The sequence below is a fragment of the Pituophis catenifer genome, unplaced genomic scaffold (genome assembly GCF_029215685.1).
Source record: "Pituophis catenifer annectens isolate HBS135680 unplaced genomic scaffold, rPitCat1.0.hap2 SCAF_1, whole genome shotgun sequence".
NCBI classification, from domain to species: Eukaryota; Metazoa; Chordata; class Lepidosauria; order Squamata; family Colubridae; genus Pituophis; species Pituophis catenifer.
The window spans coordinates 22154717-22177888 of NW_027256881.1; the positions used below are offsets into that span (position 1 = coordinate 22154717).

The window sequence follows — 23172 nt, forward strand, 5'->3', positions numbered from 1 at the left end:
GGAAACAGTGGATTCAAATCAGTGGTGAAATTCAGCCGGTTCTATCCAGTTTGGGCGAACCAGTAGCGCCGGTGGCGGGAGGCTCCGCCCACCCACCCGGACGTCATCATATCCCGTTTTTGACCCTCTGCGCATGCGCAGAATGCTCTGCGCATGTGTGGAGGAGGTGCACATGCTCACATTTGCGAACCGGTAGCAAAAGTAAGTGGATTTCACCCCTGATTCAAATTGATGTTCTGCAAAGGACATTTGCAACTGCTATTGCTACATGAAATAGCTAAAGACGGGTGAAATGCTCCCTGTTCGAACCGGATTGCCCAATCTGGTAGCGATGGAGGCGGGTGGTTTGGAGAACCGGTAGCAAAAATTCCTGCCCCCTCCCCATGCCCAGCTGAGCCACACAATCATCAGAGACTTTTTTTTTTAATTTTTAAAAGCATTTTTTCTACAACCTCTTTGTCCAAAAAAATGCTTTTAAAAGTAAGAAAAAAAAAGCCTCTGATGATCGCACGGCTCAGTTGGGATCGTCAAAGGCTTTTAAAAGCATTTTTTCTAAACATCTTCAGAGGTTGTAGAAAAAATGCTTTTAAAAGCCTCTGACGATCCAAGCTGAGTTGCCTGACCGGCAGAGGCTTTTAAAAGAAAAAAAGCCTCTGCCGATCAGGCAACTCAGCTGGGATCGTCAGAGCCTTTTGAAAGCATTTTTTACAACCTCTTTGCCGAAGAGGTTGTAGAAAAAATGCTTTTAAAAGTAAAAAAAAAATTGGCCACACCCACCCAGTCACATTACTCCCCCCACCAAGCCACGCCCACAGAACCAGTAGTAACAAATTTTAGATTTCACCACTGGCTAAAGACCATATACTGTATGGTTCTAAGATTGCTGGTAGTCCATCCTGGTCTACCTAATCCGCCACCCTTTTTCAAAAAGGAGACCCAGATGGTTCTGGCATGCTACCTAAAAGCGAAGGTTTTATTCTGCAATAGGTTCTCCATGGTCCACCATGCCATTCATTTTTCCATCTCCAGTTGAGGTTCCAGAAGGATGATAGCCGTGGATGAGAGATTCCTGACCTAAGCAGTCAGAGCAGTTGCTAGGTTTTATGTATTTGTCCTGCTGTTAAAATAATATTTGAGCTTATATTATTCAGATGGCTGTCTAATATTATTCTTCACTTTGAGAACTCTTGTGGGTTGAAAAGCTGACAATAATAGAGAAATCAAACTGCAGCATCTAACTAGCAGGTATTTCAGAAATGACAAAGGCACATCAGCAATGACTATTTTCCCCTCGTGCATTGAATAAGGTAGGAGGAGCTGATGGCTCCAAAAACTTGTGATAGATTGTCTGTTCTGCTGAGAATAATCTTCTGACAGTAAGGCTGAAAAAGGAAACTTAAATCCATAGAGGTCACAGTCACAGTGGGGTTTCTCTATGCTTACAGAAGGTCAGCAAGTTTGCACTCTCAAGAGAAGCATCTCAAAATTAGGAAAAGCATGTATTGAAAATGAACAGCTTATTCAGAATTCTGGCAAAAGAGTGTGTGGGGTGTAGAAACTTTCCTAAACCCTAAATTGTAAATCCCTGGCTGGATTTGAAGTACATCCTAGTCTATGATAAAATGGGGGTTGGGTAGTTTGTAAGTCAGCATGCTTTAGGGCCCGATTATTTTCTTAGTATGTTTGTATCTTGTCAACCTCAATAGGATTTAGGTTTAGTATACTGTGGATTTATGTCCTGAGTAGGTATGGCAATTTGTCTTGATCCTATAGCTAAGAAGGGAAATATATCCTTTTTTTCCTCATTAGACTATTTTTCAAATTTGCTCTGATCATGGATCACACAATTAAATAATCCCTGTGTTTTTGTGTTTAAGAACATAGATGTTCACATTCATATATATTTTTTTTGGCAAATGGGATGATTATGGTTGGGTTGGGTTATGTATGCCTTCCTATTATCTCAATTTTTAAAGGTTTTTTTTTTATATGAAATTTTGTATCAAAAATTTCAGTCCTAAATTAAGGCTTTATTTATCAATTCACCAAATGGGTACCACAGGCTAAAAGAACAGACTGTGTAACACAACCTTACTGATCCAAAATGTTAGAAATCCCTCAGTGCTATTGAAAGTCATTCTCCAACTCTATGAAATCCAATTTTTCGGTATTCATCGTAACAGTGCCTATTTGCACTCTTTCTGGTTGCCTACGAGAGATCTCACATCCACTTAGCATTACACATGCCGACTGACAGCTGCTAACCGAACTTGTTCATTATTATTGGATTTGTTGAATATTAATCTCATGGTGCTACTCGCATTATTGCTTGCAGTTTTCAGCCTCTGATCCATCCACTGATTGCCAGGCACATGGGGGGACTAAATGTCAGCATGCAGAGGAAAGCAAGGGCTGAGACAATGAATGGTGCTCTGACCCACACATATGAGGAGGCTGTACTGGACCACACTTTGAGAATCACTGCTGTGGAAAGTATTACCTTTTCAGCTGCTCTTTGCTTTGAGAAGGAAGGATTGCGCTGCTATGATTTTTTTTTGGCTCCACAATACTTTTGTTCCTGGTAATGAAAAGCCATTCCCTTACCCAGAGACTGCTATTTGCATTTTTACAACATTCACATTGAATACAAAGTCACATTTAGGTCAATCATATACACCTGCCCCCACAGAAGAGGAAGCAGCTGCCGAGATTCAGCTAATTTCTGGGAAGGAAAAACGAGGCTGTTGAGAGGAGCAAGCAGCTGTTAAGGTTGGGGGTTTTGTGCGTGGGGGGTTGCTCTTATTTTGCTAGGCTGCTGCTTTGAGCAAGGTTAATATCTGAGAATGGAGCGCATCAAGTGACCAATTAAAAACCCGGTCCTAAGGAAGGCCTTTCTGCAGCTACATTCACACAAAATGTTGAACGAGGACAATTGGCAGTTTAGCATCCACATTGACAAGCATGTTATCTTTGGTTAGGTTTATAGCATCATGTGTGAAGCGTGCCTGTTTGATTCAAAGTACAACACAGTCTTTGAAATGTGCAAGTGGCTATTTTTTTAAATTCAAGTAACAAATCTAATGAGCTGAAATATAATAGCTAAAAGTATTCTGATTTTGCAGATTCCCCAAGACAATCCTGATTATTACGTTACTGACTTCAGTCCATATAAGCAATGAAGAAAAAAAAATGCATACCCTGTTTCCCCCAAAATAAGATATCCCCTGATAACAAGCCTACTCGGGCTTTTGAGTGCACGGCAATAAGGCCAAGCGCTTATTTCAGGGTTCAAAAAAAAATATAAGACAGGCTCTTATTTTCGGGGAAACACGGTAATACTGTAGACTTCATTAAGAAGAAAGTAAAGGACAGGGGGATGTTCAAATAAATAGCCAGGTCTGGTCTCTCAGATTAAAGATATTGTGTTTCTCTGCACCACACTGAGAATTTTTGATGTTGGACTGTTAGAGAAAGAAGATTTTTTTTCCTGCCGGTTTCCTGGTCCATTTTGTAGCAGACTGATTGTTTGCTGTCTGTGGAAGAAAGATTGATTACTAACATTGGTCTTGGGAAATCCTGAATCTTCATATTATTGATGGGCACCTTTCTCTCTTCCCCTCCTTATTCTTTCTTCTTTCCAGGGGTTCCTTCCTAGAGGGCCCCCCAACTCCAGTGCGACTCCAGGATCTTCTGCCTGTTTACTATGAGGATGGGGAGCAGAGAGGGAGGCCGGTGGTTTTGGGCACTGGTGGCTTTGGCACTGTTGAGCTGGTAAAGAATGGTTTGGGTGTGGGTGGATAGGCTAAAGCTGTATCTAGTTTGATTTATCTCACAGTTTAGGTGGCCTGACACCAGAAATCTGCTGTTGGGTTCACATTACAGCTTTCCTCCTGAGACTCAGGATTGTGTACATACTATTCCCACCTCCAGTTTTTCCAACAACAGGAAATTGGCAAAGTATGTTTTACCAATAAAGGAGAAAATGGTTCAAGCTCAGGGCAGGGGTGGGCTTCAAAAATTTTAGCAAGGAGTTCTCTGCCCAGTTGCTGGGTGGGCATGGCCATGGTGGGCATGGCCTATTCGGCCTCCTGCACCATGGCGGAGGGGGCTTTTTTGCCCTCTCCGGGCTCCGGAGGCTTTCCTTGAACCTGTGGGAGGGCGAAAACAGCCTCCCCAGGCTCCAGAGGCTCTCTGGAGGCTGGAAATGGGCCTGTTTCCAGCCTTTCTGAACTTCTGGTAGGCCTGTTTTTTGCCCTCCCTGAGCCTCCCCTGCACTTACCTGCATCCAAAACAGGCCACATGGGGACTCCTCGGAGGGGCGGGGTGGGCAGGGCCAGTCAGAAGTAGGATTTGGGGGCTCTCCAAACTGCACAGAATCTTAGCCAGAGTTTCTCCTGAACCCCTGCGAACCCCCAGCAGCCCACTCCTGGCTCCGGGTTGAAATGAGAGTCCGTTGGTGTTCTCTGAACTTTAAGGTTGCCAGGCGTCCACTATTTGAGCGGACAGTCCGCTTTTTTCACATTATGTTCACTATTTTTTTTCACAAAATAGTGGACATTTTTTTTATTCAAAAGCTTTATGATTGTATATTTTTTAATATTTCTCAACGTTGTACTGAAATTAAAGAATTATTCCTTAAACACAAAGAATTGATCAAAGCTGCACAGTCAAATAAAAAATACACACAACAGCAAAGTAAAATGTAATTTAATATTTTACAAATTATTATAATATATTTGATGTTTTGAATTTTAAGTAAAGTTTTGAAGTGATTATTTTAATACGTGTTAAAATGTTTGTAAGAAAATATATAATTTAATTGTAATTTTTTTTTTAATTTTTTTACTACTTAACCCCCCCCCCCGCTTGTCCGCTATTTTTTGGAAGCAGACCTGGCAACCCTACTGAACTTGGTTGTCTTCTTGTAGATGTCTCATTACCCAAACTAGGTAACATCATCAGTGCTCTGATGATATCACTGACGATGTATGTAATTTGGGTAATAAAACATCTGCAAGGAAACAACCAAGCTCAGAGAGCACCAAGGACCCCTCAAGATATATTTTGCTGAGAAAGAATAACTGGTCCAAGGAGACCCAGTGTTTTCCGTGGTTGAGGAAGAACCTGAGTCTGGGTCTCTCTAGTCCTGGTGCAACTGCATTATTGTTGTATCATTTTAGGTTGTTCCCAACTATCTCCAGTCTTGCCTCAATTTACCATAAAATAGCATTGTAGAAATCTATGGGATATATGTTTTAACCAGGAATACTGTGTGAAGTTCTGGTATCCATAGTTGAAAGGGAACAGAGTGCCCTGTTTCCCCAAAATTAAGACATCCTCTGGTAATAAGCCCAATCGGGCTTTTGCGCGCATGTGCTAAAATAAGCCTCCCCCGAAAAGTAGCCCTTCCCAAACTTATTTAAATGCAGAGCTGGAAATCAGGTAAGACAGCAAGTGGAGCCCCATCTTGCATCACATGCCCCAAAATAATAAGACCTCCCCAAAAATAAGGCCAAGCGCTTATTTCAGGGTTCAAAAAAATATAAGACAGGGTCTTATTTTCAGGGAAACACGGTAGAGGTGGAAAAAGTGCAGGACTACAAAAAAAGATCCTTGAAACTTGCCTCATGAGAACAGGCTAGAATATTTAGAACTAGTTAGCTTAGAAAGAAAAGGCAATAAGATACAATCAAGATGTATGAAATCTGGTGTGGAGAAATTTGTTAGAGAAGAGTGTCTCAATGTATTAGGATCAAAGGTTATCCGATGAATAATTGGAAGTAGCTTTAGAACAGGCAAAAAGGTATTTCTTCACACATTACATAAATGACTATTTGAATTTATTACCCAAGATTGTGGTGATGGCCACTACTTCGGACACCTTTAAAAGGAGATTAGATAAAGTCACAGGGACAAGTATTTCAAGAGCTATTCATTTTTTAAGATTTTGTATGAGACACAGCATGCCTCCAAATGCCATTTGCAAGAATTATGAGGACTCCAAAGGCATTTGACTGAAAAAAATTGAATTAAGATAAGTCTTGGTTGGGTTCAACCAAGGGTTAGAAAAGATTTGAAGGAAACTGGCTGATCAAACTGAAAAATGCCTTCAGTGTGACAGCTGAGGGTTAATGGAAAACCTGTTTTCAAAAACTTAACAAACTCAACATTAATGAAGTTTAATATGCTGTTCATGGCAGCATTATGTCTTAAATTGACCTGTTAAGTGTATTGTATGAATAGAACTACCCCCCAAGCTACCCCGCCACACAAACTTCATACAACTATATTCTCATATATAGAACTATTGCAAATAAGAGTGATCATTGCATAAGAGCCTGCAATCTAAAGAACAATTGAGGCCCCCTCAAGAGCATTTGGAGAGAAGAAGGCTCTTGGAACACCTTGGACGTGCTAGTTAGGCTTTGCTCATCTCACTCCTACTGGTCTATGCCAAGTGAGAATCAAATAAGTTCCTAACCAACCTAAAAGGTTGTCCAAAAGGTAGAGGGGGGAACTAGAGGGACAGCCATACTGGATTTAATTTTTACGAACAGAGAAGAAGTGATAGAGGGAATTGAAACTGCAGGAACCTTGGGTGAAAGTGACCATGTCATACTAGAATTCAACATAATACAAACACAAGCAACAGTACATAATGACATCAGAGTCTTAGATTTTAAGAGAGGTGATTTTAATAAACTCAGAGAGAACTTGGGAAAGATTCCTTGAATGAAAATCCTAAAGGGGCAAACACCTCAAGAATCTTGGGAAACTCTGAAAAGTATGATTTTAAAAGCCCAGACCAACATAATACCACTGAGAAAGAAAAACAAGAAATCCAAGAAGAAACCAGCATGGCTGCACAAAGACCTCTCTGACAAATTGAAAGACAAAAAGGACAAGTACAAGAAATGGAAAGAGAGGCACACAACTAAGGCATAATATCAGCAGATAGCCAGAATCTGCAAAGACGAAGTCAGGAAAGCAAAGGCTCAGAATGAACAAAGACTTGCAACAAAAGTCAAAGATGATAAAAAAAGTTTCTTCCAACATATAAATAACAAGAAAAAAAAACCAAGGAAACGGTCGGTCCACTAAAGAGAGAAGATGGCAAGGAAGTAACAGGCAACAGAGAGAGAGAGCATAGCTGCTTAACTCATTCTTTACATCGGTCTTCACGCAAAAAGAAACTATAACCCAACCTACCAAAAACATAACTGTAAAAGATAGACTAAAAATAAAAGTTAAAATAAGCAAAAAAAAAAAAAGTAAGAGAACACCTGTCAAATCTTGATGAACACAAATCACCGGGACCTGATGGATTACAGCCCAGAGTTTTAAATTGCTGACAGAGGTCATCTCAGAACCATTACACCACATCTTTCAAAAATCCTGAAGCATCAGGGAACTACCAGAGGACTGGAAAAGAGCTGATGTGGTTCCCATCTTCAAAAAAGAAAAAAGAGCTGACCCAGGAAATTACAGACCAGTTAGCCTAACATCAATACCCGGGAAGATACTGGAAAAGATAATAAAAAAAAAAGATCTGTCAACATCTAGAAACAAGTAAAATAACAACTAGCAGTCAGCACGGGTTTGTTAGAAACAGATCATGCCAAACCAATCTCATTTCATTCTTCATAGTGACTAAATTAGTAGACCAGTGAAATACTGTAGATATAATACACTTAGACTTCAGCAAGGCATTCGACAAAGTAGACCACAACCTACTTCTTGGTAAGCTAGAAAAAAATGGGATAGATAGCACCATTACCAGATGGATTCACAACTGGCTGACAAACCGTACTCAACGAGTAGTCCTTAATGGGTCTAAGTCTACATGGAGGGAAGTAACCAGTGGGGAGCCACAAGGTTCTGTCTTAGGCCCAGTTCTCTTCAATAACTTCATAAACAGGTGAGGGAAAAGAAGGGGAACTTACCAAATTTGCAGATGATACTAAGATGGCAGGAATAGCTAACACCCTAGAAGATAGGCTCAAGATCCAGATGGATCTTGACAGACTTGAATACTGGGCCCTATCTAACAAAATGAAATTCAGTGTAGAGAAAAGTAAAATTCTACACTTAGGCAAGAAAAACCAAAAGTACACATATAGACCGGGTGAAACCAGGCTTAATAGCAGTAGGTTTGAGAGGGAACTTGGAGTCTTAGTGGACAACTAGCTAAATATGAGCCAGCAGTGTGCAGCGGCAGCCAAAAGAGCCAATGCAATCCTAAATTGCATTAACAGAGGGATACAATCAAGATCAAGTGAGGTACTAATACCACTCTATAAAGCTTTAGTAAGACCACATCTAGAGTACTGCATCCAGTTTTGGTCACCACACTATAAAAAAGATGTTGCGACTCTAGAAAAAGTGCAGAAAAGAGCAACCAGGATGATTAGGGGACTGGAGACTAAAACATATGAAGAATGGTTACAGGAACTGGATATGGCTAGTCTAGTGAAGAGAAGGACCAGGGGAGACATAATAGCAATCTTCCAATATTTGAGGGGCTGCCACAGAAAGGAAGGGGCCAAGCTATTTTCTAAAGCACCTATAGGCCAGACAAGGAATAATGGATGGAAACTGAACAAGGAGAGATTTAACCTGGAAATAAGGAAATTTTTTCTGACAGTGAGAACAATCAATCAATGGAACAGAAGTTGCCTTCGGAAGTTGTGGGAGCTTCATCACTTGAGACTTTCAAGAAGAGATTGGACTGCCAATGGTGTAGGGTCTCCTGCTTGGGTGGGGGGTTGGACTAGATGACCTGTAGGGTCCCTTCCAACTCTGTTAATCTTTTAATCTGTAATGCCAGGAGCTTGCTGCCTGCTGGCCCTTTAAGGGATACCTTGAGGATCTGCTACTCCTGCAATCTTCCCATATCTGCAGCAAAGTGAAGATGTTCTTTTAACAGTGGGGGGGTCAGCTTAATTGGGAAGAAGTTGGTAATGGAATAAGAAATATGTTCCTAATGGCTTTGGGGGAATAGAGATTTGATGATCTGACTTTCATTACTGTCCTAGCTAGTTAACAAAATGAAGTAGCTTCATTAGTAGTGGGGGAATTTTTTTGAAGAAGGTAATTACATGAATTTCCCACCTTGCTGCCTAAGAGAGCTACCCCTCTGGGAATCTACCAATGACTGATAAAAGCTGATCTGGTCACATGAACACCTCTTTGCAAAAAAAGGCAGCATAGTGCTATGATGAAGATACAAATCTAGCTTTATGCGAGTTTAAGCAGGAAAAAAAATGAGCTTGTAGTATAAGAAGTATTAGCACACGATGTTTAAATCTTGGGCTAGGTTCAAAATACAGCAGCTGTCATGAACTGAAGGGGGAAATATTAAGGCTGATATGATATTCTTATGCCATTGAAATGGTAAATGAAGGAGGGTTAGTTTCCCCTTTACTATCCAGGCAACTGGAAATCAGATTGCCAGCACTTTCCTTCCAAAGGGACAGAATAAGGTTGTGAAATCCAGCAGGTTCTAACAGGTTCTGGAGAACCGGTAGCGGAAATTTTGAGTAGTTTGGAGAACCGGCAAATACCACCTCTGGATGGCCCCAGATTGGGGTAGGATAGGAATGGAGATTTTGCAGTATCCTTCCCCTGGAGTGGGGTGGGAATGGAGATTTTGCAATATCCTTCCCCTGCCACGCCCACCGAGCCACGCCCAAAGAACCGGTAGGGAAAAATTTTGGATTTCACCCCTGTTCTCGACCTCCCACTTATGGATAACGCCTCTCTGTCCCACCTCTGTTTCATCTTCCCAAACTTAGATCTTCCACTTGCTCACTAAGAGGAGGCCATCAAATGCATCTGGGTTTACAGAGGCACCTTGCTTTTTGGGTCATAGGAGTGAGAATTTCTGAGCTACCTTCCTTCTTCTACAGGTCCGAAACACAGTGGAGGGCCAGGACTATTTCTTTGCCCTCAAGCGCCTGAGGAAGGACCATGTGGTGCAGAAGCGTCAGCAGGACCATGTTCTGATGGAGAAGAAAGTTCTGCAGCAAAGCCGCTGCCCCTTCATTGTCAGGTTGGAATTCCCATGCTGAGGGAGGGAGGGAGGGAGGGAGGGAGGGAGGGAGGACCCTGGGGTGGGGATGAGCAGAGGGCTGGAATTGCGGAGATGGCAACAATCATAGCCCAAGTTTCAGTGGCCAGACTTCGGCTTTATAGCTGCCTCGATGAAGACTATCATAAATCTGGATGATCATTAGGACTCCTTCCTGCTATTTAGAGGTTTGTCCAAAATTCTGAGCCAAAGTATAGTAGCCCTAGCTGCTGTGACCCCAAATGCTAATACCATTCTCAATGATGTTAACTGGACAAGAGAACTGAAGATATTTAGCAAGGGCCCTGCAAAGATCTTGCCTAGTAGGCAGTGGTAAAATCTAAAATGTGTTACTACCGGTTCTGTGGGCATGGCTTGGTGGGGGGGTAATGTGACTGGGTGGGCATGGCCAACTTTTTCTTTTTTACTTTACTTTTAAAACCATTTTTTCTACAACTTCTTCGGTGAAGAGGTTGTAAAAAATATGCTTTCAAAAGGCTCTGACAATCCCAGCTGAGTTTCCTGATCGGCAGAGGCTTTTTTTCTTTTAAAAGCCTCTGCCGATCAGGCAACTCAGCTGGGATCATCAGAGGCTTTTAAAAGCATTTTTTCTACAACCTCTGAAGTGGTTGTAGAAAAAATGCTTTTAAAAGCCTTTGACGATCCCAGCTGAGCCGCACGATCATCAGAGGCTTTTTTTTTTTTTACTTTTAAAAGCATTTTTTTGGACAAAGAGGTTGTAGAAAAAATACTTTTAAAAATTTAAAAAAAAGCTTCTGATGATTGTGCGGCTCAGCTGGGCATGGGGGGGGGCAGGGATTTTTGCTACCGGTTCTCCGAACCACCCGCCTCCATCACTACCGGATCGGGCGATCCGGGCCGAACCGGGAGCTTTTCACCCCTGCTAGTAGGTAAAAAGCAAACATCGCTCCTCCATTTTGAAAAAAAAAATGCTCAAATTCATAGCTGGATAATATCTTTAGCAGAGCCATCCACACTGATGCAAATGAGTGGGCAAGGTTCTAGAAAGTGTCATCATTTCAAGAGAGTCCAAAGATGGGTCCAAGAGTAAGAAAGAAGTAACAAAAGCTGGGCTAGGTATTTCAGTCATGAGATTTGCAGCATAAAATCAGCCCCAGAATCAAGATTTCATTGGATATATTTTTGGTAGTTAGTCTCATTAGACTACATGTAACATTTAAAGATGAGTAATGGTTGCTATATCAGCTCTGAAAGTACAAGGCCATTAGCCAACACCGTTTGTGACTTATTTGATGTGATCTTTTTAATAGACTGCTTGGTAAGCTTGTAAGAGTCTGAAAGAAAGCAGCTAAGAGGAAAGAGAATTAAGATAAAAATCAATTGATTTTGTAAAAAAACCACCCCCTTGATTAATAGGACCCCACAATTCCTATAGTGGTGAATGAGATACCAGGGAAACATCTAATGCAGTGTTTCTCAACCTTGGCAACATTGAGATGTATGGAATTCTACACCTAGAATTCCCAAACCAGCATGCTGTGAAATTCTGGGAGTTAAAGTTCACACATCTTGAAGTTGCTAAGTTTAAAATGTTGAAAGACAAACCCTCTTGTTGGAGAAGATGGACTTCTTTAATGGTTGATCAACTGTGCCTTTTTCTTATTGTCTGTTACTATCAGGAATAGGCTTCAAAAATTTTAGCAAGGGGTTCTCTGTCCGGTTGCTGGATGGGCGTGGCCATGGTGGGCATGGCCTAGTCATCCTCCTGCACCACGGTGGGATGGGGGCATTTTTGCCCTCCCCAGGCTCCGGAGGCTTTTCTCAAGCCTCCAGGAGGGTGAAAATGGCCTCCCCAGACCCCAGAGTCCCTCTGGAGGCCAGAAACAGGCCCGTTTCCGGCCTTCCTGAACTTCCGGTAGGCCCATTTTTCGCCCTCCTCGAGCCTCCGTGCACGCCCTGCACTTACCTGCATCCAAAAGAAGCCACGTGGGGACTCCTGGGAGGGGCACGGTGGGATGGGTGGAGACAGCTAGGAGTGGGATTTGGGGGTTCTCCGAAATGCACAGAATCTTAGCTAGAGGTTCTCCTGAATCCCTGCGAACCCCCAGCAACCCACCCCTGGTTACTATGTCCTTTTTTATTGAGTAGCTGGCATATCTTTTGTTTTCCTTCTCTTTTTAAATATTTAAGGAGGTATTTGAATCATTCTTAGCGTCATTTACCAATCTCACCATTCCAAAGTTTAGCTTTCCTACAAATCTTCCTACAGTTCTAAACCCAGGCTAGCTGACTGTATCTGCTGGCCTATGTGTCTTACTGCTTCAGTTTGTGTTCTTTTATTTTCAGAACTTCACCAAGGGTTTTTTGTTTCCTGTCCTTAATTTTTTTCTCAATAGCCTGCAGGCGCACTTTAAGCATCTCCATTTAGAGGTCCTCCGTTCTTGAGGTCCTTTTCGTTAGCCCATTACTGTCGTTTCTCTTGCCACTGAACCCTATTTATCATTGTTCTGAGTATTTTAAAGTTTCAAATATGTGTTCAATTGCATCCAGCTTCCATTTCCCTTAAAATCAAGCTCAAGCATGGCAAAATTAAGTTTCCTCAAATGTTTCTGCTATTTTCCTCATTAATGAATGGCTTTCCCCAAAGGAAAGTTAAACTACAATCTACTTGTCCTTGAGTTCACATAGAACTCTTTTGTTTTACGTAGGACATTTTTCAAAACGATTGAGTAAATTCTCTGACCTTGCTACCGTCTTTTCAGGACATTGTCAAACGGTGGGAAACCATCCACCAACCATGCCAGAAATTAATTCAAATTGAATTGAAATGAATAGAGTTGGATGAATAGAGTTTTGAAGGAGCACTAAATAAGCACTGGTCAAGTAGGGGAGAATTTCTCTTTCAATCCTGGAATCTCCATAAGCCCGGTGATCAACTTTTCAAACATGTGGATGTTGGGGCTATAAAAGAGCCAGAATCTCCTCTTTCAGAAGACCTCAAGCCTTTCAGCTTTCTGCAGGGTTGGAGGAGGAAAAAAAAGGGTTGTGGAGGAGCATACTACAGAATTAAAGAGGAAGAAGACATGCTCATACCAGGGGTGAAATTCAAAATTTTTCCCTACTGGTTCTGTGGGTATGGCTTGGTGGGCGTGGCAGGGGAAGGATACTGCAAAATCCCCATTCCCTCCCCACTCCTGGGAGAAGGATATTGCAAAATCTCCATTCCCACCCCACTCTGAAGCCAGCCAGAGGTGGTATTTGCCAGTTCTCCGAATTACTCAAAATTTCCGCTACCAGTTCTCCAGAACCTGTTAGAATCTGCTGGATTTCACCCCTGGCTCATTCCTGCCTAAATTTGCCAATAGATGCCAAGTTGATCCTGCTCCTGTGAGACGTTTGATTGGCCTCCAATAGTATGCTTGGTTAAGTGTGTCAGATGCGATACATTTTGAAATTGCTACTGGTTACTGTCCATCTAACCGGAAAACACAAGTTTTCACAAGTATTCCACCCAGACACCCCTTTAATCCTACAATAACTTTATAACTTAACATAGAATGTCATATTTATCTACCTTGCATTCAGTCTTGTTGCTTGTAAGATTATTCCAAATCCTAATTCATTCTTCAATAGAACTCTCAGAATTGAGGGGTCCTTGGTGCTCTCTGAGCTTGGTTATTTTCTTGTCGATGTTTCATTTTACCCAAATTACCCAATCAGTTTATTCAATCAGTGCAAGTAAGGACTGGGGTTTGAATTCTGGGAGTTGAAATCCATACAGATTAAACGTTGCCCAGGTTCTTCTATAACCAGGGGTGCCAAACTCGCTTTGTCATGATGTCGTCATGTAACATATCATGACTCCCCCCCCTTCGCTAAATTGGGTGTGGCCAGTGTGTGATGCATCCAGCCTGCAGGCCGTGAGTTTGACAGCCCTGTTCTATAATATTGACTGCCTATCCCAGCTTGAGAAAGAACAATAAAATAGAGGATTATGGGGAAAAAGCCCTCACAAACTGAAATTATTATGTCTGCAACTACCTTGGCAGTTGGAAGACAATTTATGTTCATATGGCACTTAGCGTTCCATTAGATTTTTCATAAGTAGCTAAATTGCTTAACGCATTGTAAGCCGCCCTGAGTCTCTGGAGAAGGGCGGCATATAAATTAAAGCAAAAAAAAAGAAAAAATTGAATTAACCCTGGGGTTCTGTAGAATACTTAATGTATTATTTACATTCCATATATTCATTTACATTCACGTAGTGGCCAAGAAACTCAGAACTTACCCTATTCAGTAAATGTGATGTTAATAGTGTTGTACTTGTGCATTTTGCTCTTTTTATTGCTTCATCCTGGCTGGGGAAATCGAGGAGTTGAAGTCCACGCATCTTAAAGTTGCCAAGGTTGAGAAACACTGTTGTAGTCAAACACACAATTAAACAAAACACCACAGTCTGTTCCAGCTGTGGAGCTGGACAAATGCTTTTGCAAAGCAAAAGTAGCCTGAGGAGCATTCTCTGCAGGAGCTGAAAAAGCGAAGAAGGGATTGTTTTTGATCATGCTCCAAGATTTAAAATGACTTCCTCTTAAAGTGCCTTCTCTGAGCTTGATGGCTTTAGTGAAGCGATGCTATTGCAGGGAGTTATCCTGAAGCCTAATAAGGCAAAGGGGCTTTGAGGAAGAATGTGGATTGTCCTGTCCACTCTTGATTGATCTAAAGTGCTTCAGTTCTCTTTGCTACCACTGGGACTAATTCTGTCCATCTCTCTTCGCCCTCTTTTATCCTCCCTTAGGCTTTTTTCAACCTTTCGAGATAGCCGCCATGTCTACCTGCTGCTGGAGTTCTGCCAAGGAGGCGAGCTATGGGCCAAGCTGCGTGAAGTGTATGAAGATGCAGCCATGGGACTTGGGCAGTGTGGGGCAGGATGGAAGGGTGGGGAAGAAAATGAACACCTGCATGTCTATACCAGTTATTCCAGGGTCAAGGAGGTTGTGGGCCATACGTTTTGCAAGTTTCGCTTCTTGGTCCACAAAAAATACCTTCCACTTAGGATACACACTTCTGGCCCAATGCTCCAGTGCCAAGGAAGAGTCTCAAACTGTCCTCTCTATAGTGCCCTCAATTACAACCATCTAAGTTTTGGATGATTTCAATCTTTCCATGTAGATATTGAATGGGTTTACACAACATACTGAATCTTAAAACTTGGCTAATAAAGCAGTGTCAGTATGATATACTTAACCAAGTCAGATAAAGAACTAACATGTGACTCTTAGTGTGAACTTTGGTTAGATTTTTTTTTAATGGCTTAGTTTGTGGGAACAACTGAAAATGTTGTAGGTATACAGTCAATTGCTATCTCCCTTAAACATGTTATGCCCCTAAAGAATTGTATCATTGTTTAATATACTCATAAAAAAACATTCCAAAATAATAGGAAGATCCACACAATTTGCTTAATCATGAAAACTCAGCTCCACTTTAACTAGTCTAATCAGTGGGGTGAGCCCTGTCATACAATTGCTTGTGAGGGATGGGCAGTAGAGAAAAGATGGACCTGATGAAGCGGCTTCCCATTTCATCCTGTTCATGAAGGAAGCTGCTTAAGCTACCTCAACAGCAGCATCCCAGAAGGTACATAGATTGGCCCAAATTGGAGATAACATGGATTGAATATGGGATCATTTTTATTCAAATTGTGTTAACATCACCTGGTTACTGAACTAATCCATTTTCTGGATTTGCACAATATATGGAATCAAATGCAGTCACAGATCTACCCAGTTTCCCTGAAAATAAGACATCCCCTGATAATAAGCCCAATCGGGCTTTTGAGCGCATGCGCTAAAATAGGCCTCCCCCCTGAAAATAAGCCCTCCCAAAAAATATTTAAACGCAGAGCTGGAAATCAGCTAAGATGGCAAGAGGAGTCCCATCTTGCTCCACGTACCCCAAAATAATAAGACGCCCCCGAAAATAAGGCCAAGCGCTTATTTCGGGGTTCAGAAAAATATAAGACAGGGTCTTATTTTCAGGGAAACACGGTATGATTGTTCTGGGTTAAGTATGTTGTATGAGAACAGCCAATAGATATAAATTCTACCACTTGAATACTTTTTTATTTCCAGTCGCTGCTTCTCAGAACCTGTGGCCATCTTCTGTTCTGCTTGTGTGGTTGAGGCTCTGGACTATTTGCATGGACAGGGCATTGTGTATCGTGACCTGAAGCCTGAGAACCTCATGTTGGATGCCAAAGGCTACATAAAACTGGTAACAAAGATTGAAAAATAAAGCATTTTTCACACAGCGGCCCTAAGCTGCTTATCTGCCATGCTGAAAACAGCTGGAAATGACATTGCTGTGCAGATTTCAAGCTGTTCTTCAGTTACGGCAACAGTGCTGTTCAGCCCAAGTGTCCTGTCCCAATGGTGATATCTGTGAATCCACCTGCTGCTTTACCCCTCCAACCTGCTCCTAGAAAACAAACACCAGTGACTTTTCTTTCCACAAGCTCATGAAGATGTGAGGATTTCCATTGATAGACAATGGCAGAGGTGGGCAACTATGGCCCTTTTATGACTTGTGGACTTCAACTCCCAGAATTCCTGAGCCAGCCATGCTAGCTCAGGAATTCTGGGAATTGAAGTCCACAAGTCATAAAAGGGCCATAGTTGCCCACCCCTGGACTATGGTATGAGGCAGTGGTGGGTTTCAAATTTTTTTACTACCGGTTCTATGGGTGTGGCTTGGTGGGCGTGGCATAGCTTGGTGGGCGTGGCAGGGGAAGGATACTGTAAAGTCTCCATTCCCACCCCACTCCAGGGGAAGGTTAATGCAAAATCCCCATTTCCTCCTGATCAGCTGGGACTTGGGAGGCAGCCACCCCCATATATAATATCTCTGAGGTTGATTGTCTTATCCATTGGATGTTTGTGATCTTTTTGTAATTTGTTTTCCCCGGACCCTTTCTGAAAGTGGGTTTGCCTGAGAAGCAGCAAGTCAGCTACAATATACAGTATCTGTACTGCAAGTCCAGAAATGTACAGTGACAGTCTGAGGCTTCAGGGCACATACAGTCCAATCTCAGCCTGGAATGTAACTCCTAGTGACCACCAAAAGCAATTCCCAATTTTTAATTTGCAATGTGACAGACGGAAAAACATTATTAAATACACACTTTGAAAACCATCAACTATTTTTAATTACACCTAAGTGTCAATGAAATAGAATTAAATGTAGTTTTCATCGTGACCCTATCAATTATTTTTGGAGGTTCAGCTTCCAGTTCTGGGGGTGGTACAAATGTGCTATCGGGGGTCCCTGGTGCATGTACTGTCCACAATGGCCAGGTGTAAATCTTTCAGGAACGCTCAAGTATGCATGGAGAAAATTGCTTTCTCTTTTGCTTTTCTTCGCTGCTGCAGTTAGGTGGTTTTTTTTTTTTTAATGTCAGAGTATCTCTAAATAGAAAAGCTTACTTTCCCACCAATGCCTGAACTCTCTTCCACTTCCTTTATTTTTCTAATATTTTTAAAGCCATGCAGGTTGTTGGTCATCCAGTAGAATTCTGCATTGTTTTCTGAATAAAAAGATTTGGGACTCGAGCATTATATACATCTAGATTGATGGGGGCAGTGGGACTCAGCTGAAGAACAAGTGTCATTTTTCTGTCCTCCATTCCTACCTACTATTCCCCCCCACCACGACTTTTTATATAGGTGGACTTTGGCTTTGCCAAGGCACTCAGACGTGGGGAGAAGACTTACTCCTTTTGTGGGACTCCTGAGTACTTGGCCCCTGAGATCTTGCGCCATGAAGGACATGATTATGCTGTGGACTTCTGGACACTTGGTGTGCTCATCTTTGAAATGCTTGTAGGACGGTAAGTCTGTCTCTGCATTTCTCCAGGCATTCAGCAATGGGATGCTCACACTACTTCCTGGTGCATCTTCTTCCTTTCTTCTCCCCTTAGAAGCAGTGGTGAAATCCAATTTTTTTTACTACCGGTTCTGTGGGCGTAGCTTGGTGGGTGTGGTGTGGCTTGGTGGGCGTGGCTTGGTGGGCATGGCAGGGGAAGGATACTGCAAAATCTCCATTCCCATCCCACTGCAGGGGAAGATACTGCAAAATCCCCCATCCCCCCCCACTCTTGGGGGAAGGATATTGCAAAAATCTCCATTCCCATTCCACTCTGGGACCATCCAGAGATGGTATATGCCGGTTCTCTGAACTACTCAAAATTTCCGCTACTGGTTCTCCAGAACCTGTCAGAACCTGCTGGATTTCACCCCTGCCTAGAAGTAATTGGTGAGGGAGGAGAAGTTTGGGGGGTGGGGGATTGGCAAGAACTGGAGAAAGAGAGACAAAGCATCAACTATGCACCATAGATTCTGAATGGGGTTCCAGAGCCATTTATTGGATTTGCTTAGAGTCCAGTTGACCAGGCTGACAATATAGGCAGAAGTGGTAGAGATTCAATTACAGTTGCTGTTGGGACATATCAAGGATTATTCCTTCTGGTGATGCTATTTAGACAAGTAGAAGAGTGAATATCACTGACGATGAACTTCTGGTTGTGAGGAAGTGGCTGGGTCTGTCCCAGAGTAGTATCTATATATTCATGTTTTTCTGTTCTCTTCTTCTCCTCCTTCTTAGACCCCCATTCCACAGTACTGAACCTCAAAAGATATACAGCAGGATCATGGATGGTGTCTTCTCTTTCCCTGCCTTTGTCAGTGAGGCTGCATGCTCCCTTGTTGCCAAGCTTTGCAGGTATGACTCCCTGATGGCATTCATTCCAATCAATATGAGTGCAGACAGGGCCCTAAATAAAAATGAAGGAAGGAATCGGGTGGGTAACCATGCTCAACCTAATTCAAACTAGACAAATTGGCGCAGCGAGAACATAGTGGAAAGTGTAGATGAGGGCTTTAATAACGGTTTCCGTGTCAACTGCAATTTAGCAAAAGCAAAATAACCCCAATAGTGTGAACAGGCTAGGCCTCTGGGCAGTTATTGCAGGAAGCATGAACATAAAAAGAATTGGTTAAATGCCCATCATGCCTCTGAAAAGCTCCCATGAAAAACAAAAGATAATAATTTCTGGGTGATATCCAGAGACATCTTGAATTTCTTACTGTCCAGCTAAAACAATTCCCACTTCTAGTAGTATAACTGAGAGGCAGTTTGGTACAGTGTTTAAGGCATCGCTAGTTTGGGTGATGAAACATAAGCAAGAAAACAAGCAAGGCTCAGAGAGCACAAAGATCCCCCTCACCAGTGGTAGGTTTCAAATTTTTTTACTACTGGTTCTGTGGGCGTGGCTTGATGGGCGTGGCATGGCTTGGTCGGTGTGGCTTGGGCGTGGCAGGGGAAGGATACTGCAAAATCTCCATTCTCACCCCACTCCAGGGGAAGGATACTGCAAAATCTCCATTCTCACCCCACTCCAGGGGAAGGATACTGCAAAATCGCCATTTCCTCCCGATCAGCTGGGACTCGGGAGGCAGAGAATAGATGGGGGTGGGGCCAGTCAATATTTTTACTACCGGTTCTCTGAACCTCTCAAAATTTCCGCTACCGGTTCTCCAGAACTGGTCAGAACCTGCTGAAACCCACCTCTGCCCCTCACGCTAGAAACCAGGAGACACTGAGACCCACCTTAGGTACAATGTGAGCAGGAGAATCCTGGGCCAGTCATTCCCTTTCACCCCTGGGAAGGAGGCAATGGCAAACCACTTCCAAAAAACCTTGCCAAGAAAACCATAAGGACTTTTCCAGGCAGCTGCCGGGAGTCAGAAACTGAGTAGAAGATACACATGTGCTAACATTGTAAAAGTGGGAGGACAACATCACTTCTGTCTACTCTAATCATTTTATACACTTCTATCCTGACACTCCCCAACCCCATATCATTACCTCCTTTTTGTTTTGTAAATTAAAAAGTCATAAACGCTGGTAACCTTTTCTTGTAAGAAAAAGAATTCAATCATTTCATTACCTGTACTATACCAATTTATCCCACCGAACATATGCTAAGAAAACACTCTTGGTTTTTTCTTCCCTTCCTTTCCCTTTGGCAGGCGTCGGCCAGGGCAGAGACTGGGCAATACCAGCAGTGGGATTCGGGGCATTCGGAAGCACAGGTACGTTCATAAGGAAGAATCCTGGGCAGAGAAGTTACCAGCTGAAATTGTACAACCCGTCTCTGCCAAAAGGTGGCACAGGAGTAATAAAAAAGGACCATATTCTATAGAAAAATAGGATGGAGTTGAGGAGTAATTCAAAATGTACAGAAATTGGTAAGAAGATGGATGTATTTCCAGACATTCATCTTCCCTATTGTCACTCAAAGGCATAATGCTCATTTGAGCTACTGAACTGTTTTTGAGAACTATTTGAGAACAATGATCAAATCATTGTTCTTTGCATTGTGGTGGTTTCTTATTTGCATATGGCCTACCAGAGTCCTGTTTTTTGAACACAAAGTCTGCAGCTCTAGTGCTAAACTCAGAAAATTAATCTATCCATCTTCCAAAGGAGTGCTAAATCCAGAAGTATAAAAAGCCTATGAAAGATCTGGCATTACATGAAAAAGTGCCCACTTTTTCTTCAAACTTGTATCAAAATGGCTATTGGGGACAGAGTCCAGAGTTAAAGGGAGAGGTTCAAAGTGACCAATAATATCTGAGGTTCTGGAGAGTGTAAGCAACCATACTGGTGATGAAGTATGCTAGATTGCATCTATAGCAAAAGGTCTACAGCCACTTTCATTTATCTGGCTTTGAATCCTAGTACTCTAGACCAGTGTTTCTTGGAGGACTTCAACTCCCAGAATTCCCCAGCCAGCCATGAGAAACAGTGGTCTAGACCAGGGGTCTCTAACCTTGGCAACTTTAAGCCTGGAGGACTTCAACTCCCAGAATTCTGGGAATTGAAGTCCTCCAGGCTTAAAGTTGCCAAGGTTGAAGACCCCTGGTCTAGATGTTTGCAGTTCATAGTCACTTCTATTCTCAGGTGGTTCAACTCCCTTTCCTGGAAGAAGCTGGCACTGCGTCAGATTGAGGCTCCCACCACAGTGCTGCTCAAGCAGGTATGAAAATGGCCCTCAAGGGCACTTTCCTTCTGCTTTCCCATACCAAACAGGTTGGGAAGCTGCTCCTGTTCTTAATATTTGTTTCTTGTTCTTCCTCCAGGGTTTTCCTTACACCAATTTCAAGCGGTACTCTGTTTCACGGCAGCTGCCTGAGGAGGAGTTCTCCGGCTGGGATGAAGATTTCTGAGTTTCTGGGACTGCAGGGGAAAGGCCTGACCAGAGGCATCTCCCTATAGGTCCCATGGACTGGATGGGTATTTGGAGGCATAGCTGAGAGACCTGAGTCACCCCAGCAACTTCTCCCACTCCTACAACCGGTGCCCCTGAAGAGGGGTCTGTTGCCTTGCTATCCTCCTGCCTTTCTACCTTTCTCTTCAGTGCTTGGCAGAGACTAGACTGCCCCTCCTGTTGTTTCGCTCCCCACTGCTGTTCGGGTTTGTCCGACAGATTATTGCAGTGGGCAAAGTCACTGTGAGTGAGGATGGTTGTCTTCCTGTGTTGTGCTGCTCAATGTGGGGAATAAATACATTCAGGGGACAGCCTGAACCTCCTTTCTATGAATCAGACATGGCGGCAAGGTGTGTGTGTGTGTGTGTGTGTGTGTGTGCGCGCGCGGGGGGGGGGGGGGCGACTGACTGATCTCCAGTTTGGATTCTAATTCTTTTCTACTTACAGTCCTTAGATTTAAAGATGGCTCCCTCTTTAGATGGGCAACTTTTTTCGGCTACATTGAGGGGAAGTGGGGAAGATGCAGAGCATTGATACTGAAGAAAGGGTGGGGCGCAGTGGTGGGTTACCCCCGGTTTGAACCGGTTTGCAAGAATCAGTAGTAAAACTGGTGGGAGGCTCTGCCCACCACTACGGATGTCATCATTGGCGATCTGCGCATGTGCAGAAGCAAGGTGCACGAGCAAAACAATCGCACGAGTGCTATCCCGTTGCAAACTGGTAGTAAAGGTAAGTAGAACCCACCCCTGGTGGGGCGAGAATTTAGGATGAGGATATCAGTTTTTTTTTTCTGGCAGCATCTTCTCTGTCTCTCTGTCTCTCTCTGTCTCTCTGTCTCTCTCTCTCTCTCTCACACACACACACACAGTAAAGATCAGAGATCTGAATTGATGCCTTGCACAAGAAGGAATTTGAAATTAGGCTGAGGGTCTCGAGTGGGCCCGTAGGTTGCCCAAATCTGATCAGGCCTTTAAATTCATGAGAAGTACACCTATATATTGGAGCTCTATACTGGGAATAATAAGATTTCTGCTACCAAATTAATGAAAGATCGGTGTTATTACAAGTAGGACCTCTGCACTACATGTTTATTTCTCAGGTTTCTATGCAGCACGCACATTCCGTCCCCTGAGCGTTATCACCCACCAAAACCAGATTCTGAATAAACAGTTCTTGAAAGGGGTGAGAGAAGTTACGTAAATGGACCTAGTGAGTATTGTCTTGCTGTTCTTTTCAAAGAACTATACTAGTATTCCTCCAGTTCTGTAAATAATCTTTCTGTAGTGTAGAAAAATAATTAAAAAAAAATATCAGTAGGCACAGAGAGGTTGATAAAGACATGTTCAGTTGTTCTGATGTCAGTTACTCTGAAACAAAAGCCTCCCATATCCATGCTGTTGTGTTCATTTATTTGCACGGAGCTGAGCTAATCCCAGCTTTTCTCTAAATTCGGAAGCTAAACTCTTGAAATGTCTGGAATATGTCTTTAGTTACATGAAGCTGCAACAGAGAACAAATAGCATATGTTTCACCTCTTCCAAGAGAGAGGACAAACATGTCAGCATGCCTGAAGAGACTGTCTCTTATCAATCACTCATTTCCCAGGTGAGCATTTTAACTCTTGTGGTGCCTTTCCTTACTATAGTGTCTTTGCCATTGTTGAATGTCATTTGCTGTGGTGGCACAGTAGTTAGCTATGGTAGCGCAGTGGTTAGAATGCAGTATTGTAGGCTAAAAATGCCCACAGCCAGGAGTTCAATCTTGACCAGCTCAAGGTTGACTTAGCCTTCCTTCC

The 23172-nt window shown here is 42.7% G+C and overlaps 1 protein-coding gene across 1 annotated transcript in view; it reads left to right on the forward strand.

Annotated features, from left to right (window-relative positions):
• LOC139308450 (cGMP-dependent protein kinase 2-like) overlaps positions 1 to 21660 on the forward strand; it is a 43368-nt gene extending 21708 nt beyond the window's left edge. The window contains exons 12-20 of the mRNA XM_070931977.1: positions 3642 to 3771; positions 9909 to 10051; positions 14847 to 14936; positions 16183 to 16324; positions 17773 to 17936; positions 18710 to 18826; positions 20137 to 20199; positions 21071 to 21146; positions 21250 to 21660. Coding sequence (XP_070788078.1) covers positions 3642 to 3771; positions 9909 to 10051; positions 14847 to 14936; positions 16183 to 16324; positions 17773 to 17936; positions 18710 to 18826; positions 20137 to 20199; positions 21071 to 21146; positions 21250 to 21336 — 1012 coding nt within the window. The 3' untranslated portion in view covers positions 21337 to 21660. The remainder of the gene's footprint in view (positions 1 to 3641; positions 3772 to 9908; positions 10052 to 14846; positions 14937 to 16182; positions 16325 to 17772; positions 17937 to 18709; positions 18827 to 20136; positions 20200 to 21070; positions 21147 to 21249) is intronic.
• The last annotated feature ends 1512 nt before the right edge of the window (positions 21661 to 23172 follow it).